Here is a 6000-nt window from a genome sequence, read left to right on the forward strand (position 1 = left end):
CACATGGTCCATGGCATACATGTAGAGGTCAAAGGACAACCTTCCAGAGTTAATTCTCTCCTTCTACTTATGTGCTGCTAGGGGCTGAACTAAGGCAGACAGGCTTGGCAATGCACACCTATATCCAGAGCCATCTCGCCAGCCTCAATCTACCTATGCCCTTCTCCTCTAGGCCTGTGGCTTTTCAGACTAAAAACAGATTTTATGCACTCGAACAATGAATGACTATATTTTAATGTCGTGTCACTGTTTGCAGTTTATTACTGTAGTAAAATAATAATACACGTAACTTGAGAGATACCATTTGAAGATGCCTCAGCAGGTAAGCCTTGCAAACTGGGCGACCTAAACTTCATCCTCACTACCAATATGGCGGAAGGAGAGAAGCGACTCCGGCAAGTTGCCTCTGCCCTCCACATATGACATGCACGTATACACACACATTCTAAATAATTTTAATTTAAAAAAACTTTTAAGTGTATAGTTTAGTATTAAATTACATTCACAATACTGTATAACCGTCATCACTACTTATTCCCATTACTCTTTACATATATTTTCCTACAAACTGTAAATCTACACCTATGAGGCAATAATAGCTTCTGCCCAAGCCCTGGAAGTTCTCATTCTACCTCTAGTTTTTGGTTATCTACTCTTGGTTATCTTCTATAAGTGAAATCATACTGTGTCTATTGACAATTAGCTGTTTTTTGATATAGTGTCCCCTAGATTTATTCAATTATAGTCTGTGTCAGACTCGCCCTCTCAAGCTTCAATGTTCTATTATATATAGTCTATTACATATATACACCCTACATGTGAAGCTATTCCCCTGCAGATGGACATGCTATTCATACATAGTCTATTACATATATACACCCTACATGTGAAGCTAGTCACCTGCAGATGGACATGCTATTCACGTGCTAGCTGTTGTGCTATGAATGTTTACACAAGTCCCTCTTCAAGAACTTGGTTTTGTTCCTTTTTGGGTGCGTCACAAGTGGCAGTCCTGAGCCTTCCAGTCTATTCATGTACACATCTCTACCTCTGTCCAGCTCCAGGCAGCAACTATTCAGCTATTAATTTTGATTATTCTAACAGTATTTGTTGTTCACCTTCCTCACCAACAATATTTAAATATTCCAGTTTCTTTATATTATCAACATTTGCTATTTTCTGAGGGGTTTTTTCTTCATGGGTATGAGGCTAAACAACTACCAGTTGGTTCTCAGTTGAAAGAAAAGTTACCATACATGTATGTTGTATATTTGTTTATAGATAACATAATATATAGTATATACATAAAGAATTAGTTTAATACATGCACATATGTAGTTTTTTTTTTCTTCCAGTACTATACCTTGAATTTATGTATATGTTAAGTTCTCCAAGGGGCAAATTCAAGTGGGGAGAAGAGAAAAATAAATAGTAAATAGAGCTTATAAAGTAAAATTTGTTATTGTAGATATCATTTCCAATCAACAGTCAAAATCTGTCTTCAGGGAATTTCAGTACATTTCAAGATTCCACTAAGTTCACATATACTAGATTATGACTGAACAAATTACAAGTGCAAAGCATAGTGACAATACTTTTATTAGTAGCTGCGTTATCCTTTTAGTAATTCTCCAAAGCAATGCTAAATTAACATGGCTCAGGACTAAGGGTGTAGCTCAGTCATTATTTGAGTGCCTGAAGCCCTAGGTTTGACCCCCAGGGCCACATGAACTGGTGTGGTGGCCCACACTCTAAGGAGGTAGAGGCAAGATGACCACACTCAAGGTTACCCTTGCCGACACAGGTTTGAGGCCAGCCTGGAATATGTAAGAGCCTGTCTCAACAAGACTCCGTGAATTTAGGAGTGCCACAAAGCCAGGGTTTTCATCAGTGCTGCTTTTGTCTGAGGTAGTTAGTTCATCTTTGCCTACCTAAGTACTTACAGGTACAAAGAGTTCTAGATGATGTGGCAACAACACTTCCAGAACCACAACCTGTGATGTGCACCAACAGAGGGCCACCTCTGGGGAGAGCAATGAATTCCCTGAGGAGTATCAGAAGCCAGTGACAGCAGACGACAAGAAGAGCACAAAAGATGGCTTAAAAACTTCCTATTCAGTTCTGAACCCATCGGTGAGTGGTGAACACACCACCCGGCCTCTCTCAATTTCTCCTCTGTGGCCTTCTGAGCACTAGTCCACTGTACATGGCTGGCACTCAACAACAACGGGGGAAATGGAGCAGCTTCCAAGATGCAAAAATAGTTACGTTCTTCTAAAAACACTCTTCCTCCCACCTGCCTCCCTGTACCAGAACACGACACACAGCGGCTCTCATCTCCCCAGGCACAAAGCTTCAATTTGGCTGCTGCTTCTAACAGCAAAAGCACACATGAAGCACATCAATGTTTCCCTAGGGATGGTTCTCAGAGAAGCCAGTCTCTACATCTTCCCACACACACAGCAACACACCCCACAACACCCCGCCACCACCACAACACCCTGCCGCCACCTCCACCACAACAGGGTTTCTCTGTGTAGCCCTGGCTGTCCTGGAACTCATGTAGACCAGGCTGGACTCAGACTCAGAGATCTAGCTGCCTCAGCTTCCCAAGTGCTGGGATTAAAGGCACTGGCCACCAACACCTGGCAACAGCAACCAGTCTTAACCCACTCACCATTTCCCAGGGCCAGGAAAAGTTATCAATTGTATTCAACTTACTAAAGGCACTATATATGGTTGGCCACCAAGCTTAAACTGTTTTAGGACTCCAGTCTCTCCCTGTCCCATCATGACACCTGGTGTCAGCAGGTCACAGTTTCAAAGCTATTTCCTATCATGTCCTGGCAAGCCACCACATGCTGCCACTCCAACCCCTTACTGCATTTTAGTGCTCCTTCAAAACCAGTCAACAACTTGTCTTTCACATTTAAACACTAAACTATTTACTTCACAAATGGCTAGTCAAATGTACCTGGCTCTTGATCCTAAGTGAGATTACCACACTTTCTCCTGTACGGGGAACTCTAATGATCAACGTCCTGCTTCACATCCTACTTTTCTATGAAGTTGTCCTCCTTTTTCTTAAAATGTATAGTTCCCTGGGGACTACTCACTAGACATCCTGCTAACACTTCTGTTGAGTATGTAAATAAATGTGTCCATTACTACATTGCAAATTTGAGATATAACGGCCTGGGAAATAGTCTCTGTCAGTCTACAGAATAAAGGTTTCTCTGAAACATTTGCATGAGGGTATCCTAGATGATAAGGAACGCATACATTAGCCATATAAAATAACTGCTTGAAACATTTTAAATATCGGGCCTAGTTTATTGATACAATGTTTGCCTCCAGCAAAAGAGGAAGAACAATTGAGGTGAGGGAAAGATTTACACTTGAATTTTGAGAGGGCAAAGAATATCTGGTCTCTTGGTATCAGATAAGGCTGCAGAGTACTGGTGCCATCAGCACTAACTTAGAGGATTCCGAGAGCTATTTCCAATATGGAAGTGCCACCAGCAAAGGAACTGAAAGCCTGCATCTGTAAAACAGTAGTCCAGGAACTTTCAATAATAGTCTGTCTCTACAGCTGAAATGGGAGAGCCTTCTCCCTTCTCCAGGCTCGACATTAGCAAGAACTCAGGAGCAACAAAATGTGTGAAAAAATTATAGAATGGTGTTGCAATTTAACGTGGACACTGGTCAGCAGATTGCGTTCACGATATACACCGCAAAGCACTGTGAGAAGGAGCTCTCACGTGTCAATCATTTGACAGGATTATCTAATACTCACTGTCAGTGGCAGGGTTGAGTTCTGTCTTGATCCTTGATTTTTCAAGATCTTCTTTATATTCTTTCTTAAGCAATTTAACTATTTTTTTGCTGTAACTTGATTTCTTTACTTTGAAAACTTCTTCATTTTCTTAAAAGAAATGAAATGACATCTTTAGTAAACGAACCCAGGAAACATTCCCTTTCCCCATGCCCTCCTGCTGCTTGAGTTCTCCCAACAGCAGACTCAAAACCTGAAACTGCCAGGCAGATCTCCGAATTCCAGTTCAGCCTAGTCTACAGAATGAGTTCTAGGAAAGCCAGGGCTACATGTCTTTTGAGACCATGTCTCAAAAAACAAAAACAAAAATCAAAAACAGACAAACAAAAAAACTGCTATCAATTCCAGAAAGTAAATTAAAATATGAAAACTTGAAAATTTTAATGGGTATCACAAGAAACTTCACAAATTTGATAATTCTTAACAAATTTGCTGATTTTTGGCTTATTTCATGTATCCCAGGAGAAAAAAAAAAGTTTTAATATTCTTAAAACGTTAAGAAAGCTAAAACAAAATACCTCAAATTACAAAGTTCTGTCAAGTCTGAATAACTGGTCACAATGACAGTTATTTCAAGACTATACCTAAAGTAAATCCTTTTGAAAAACTACGTGAGTGACTTATCCCTCATCTTTGATTTTAAAATCCAAGTCAAGAACAAAACACTTCACCAAACTACCCGTGTACCATCAAACCCCAAACCTCCTTCCTCAAACAAAATAAAACGGAGGCCAGAGCTAAACCACCCATCTTTCTAGAAACACGAAAGCATTCTGAAATCATGATGCAAGCATTTAGAAACTCATCCCGCTTTTCCTAACATGATCCTGAGGCCCAAGAGAAACACTTGAACACTCTTGGAAAGATCAGAATTGGATCAAGGTCACTCGGAACTGAAGCTCCAGACCCTTTCGCAGCCCCAGTTTGGGTCCTCTCTCCCCGCCCCCCCAACTTCAGCAATCCGGCCTCGTTAGTCAAGGATGCCAACAGGTACTGCGAGGCCGGCAGAGGACCAGGCGCAGGCAGTTAGCCGAGAAGACCCGTGGGGTCCGAAACTCGCACCACTCGGGATCGCTCATCAGAGAGAGCTCTGACAGCCCGGAGGAGGGACGGACGGGCCGGCGTAGACCCGGCGGCGGCAGCGCGGGAACGCATCCCCGGGGGCAGAGCAGAAGGCCGGAGGCGGGGAAAGGGGCGCGGCGCCCGAGCGAGCACGGGCTCGGGGTCCGCGTGGGCCCGGCGGGGGCAGCTTACCTTCCTCCTCGTCCTGGAAGCTCAGCAGACTGGCCCTGGGCACCTCTTTGTTCTCGCGAGGCCTCTTGCGCTGCTTCAGCCCGTTGCCGGGTTCCGCGCCGCCCGGGATGCCGCCCCCGGCCTCCGCGCCCAGGCCCGGGGTGTGCGCGGAGGACGGCGGCGGCGGCGGCGGCCCCGGGCCCAGCAGCGACTCCCCCGCGGGGGCCCGGTCGCCACCGCCAGGGCCCGGCTCTTCGCCTGAGGCCGGCGGCGGCAGCAACGGCGGCGGCTCCTGCTCCTCCTCGCGCTCCCGCTCCTCCTCCTCCGAGTCGTTCCGCTTGCGCACGTTCACCCGCCGGGCCTTTCGGAACATCCCGGCAGCCGGCACCGCGCGTCCACTTCAGGCTGAGACGGGGGACCGGGGAAGCGCGGAGACCGCGGCCGCGCACGCGCACTCTCCGCAGCTCTAGCCCGGATCGCCGCGGTGCTCGCTGGCTACCACGCACCGTCGAGTGCGCATGCGCTCTCCTCGCACTGCCACCGCCTCCTCCTCCCCCGCCCCCCCCCGCATCATTGGGCGGAGTCTCTTTGCACCGCCCTCTATCGGCGTGGAGGACTGTGGGGGCACGGAACCCTCCCAATCCCGGGTTGTTCCAAAGGTCACAAAGAGGATCATCGAGATGAGAAGACAGAGTGGTCTGTCGTCTCCGAGGGTGTAGCTGCAATGCGTCTTCCGCGCTTACACGAAGCCGTTACGAGTGGGAACCTCCTACGCAGCGCTCGCACGGTAAACAGAGGCCGGAGGCCCAGGCGAGGCGAAGGGAGGCGGAGGAGCCTGTTAACCTGGGCTTGGGAAGGGAAAGTGCGGCCCCATGGCTACTCTTCCTTCCTAATAACGTGCGGTGATGCTGTCGTCAGCAACTCTATTGATA

At 46.5% G+C, this 6000-nt stretch overlaps 1 protein-coding gene across 1 annotated transcript in view; it reads right to left on the bottom strand.

Moving 5' to 3' along the window:
* Paxbp1 (PAX3 and PAX7 binding protein 1) overlaps window positions 1-5522 on the bottom strand; it is a 29782-nt gene extending 24260 nt beyond the window's left edge. The window contains exons 1-2 of the mRNA XM_051150190.1: window positions 5090-5522; window positions 3797-3925 (exon numbers count right to left, since the gene is read on the bottom strand). Coding sequence (XP_051006147.1) covers window positions 3797-3925; window positions 5090-5441 — 481 coding nt within the window. The 5' untranslated portion in view covers window positions 5442-5522. The remainder of the gene's footprint in view (window positions 1-3796; window positions 3926-5089) is intronic.
* Between the last annotated feature and the right edge of the window lie 478 nt (window positions 5523-6000).

The sequence above is a fragment of the Acomys russatus genome, chromosome 8 (assembly GCF_903995435.1).
Source record: "Acomys russatus chromosome 8, mAcoRus1.1, whole genome shotgun sequence".
Taxonomy (NCBI): Eukaryota; Metazoa; Chordata; class Mammalia; order Rodentia; family Muridae; genus Acomys; species Acomys russatus.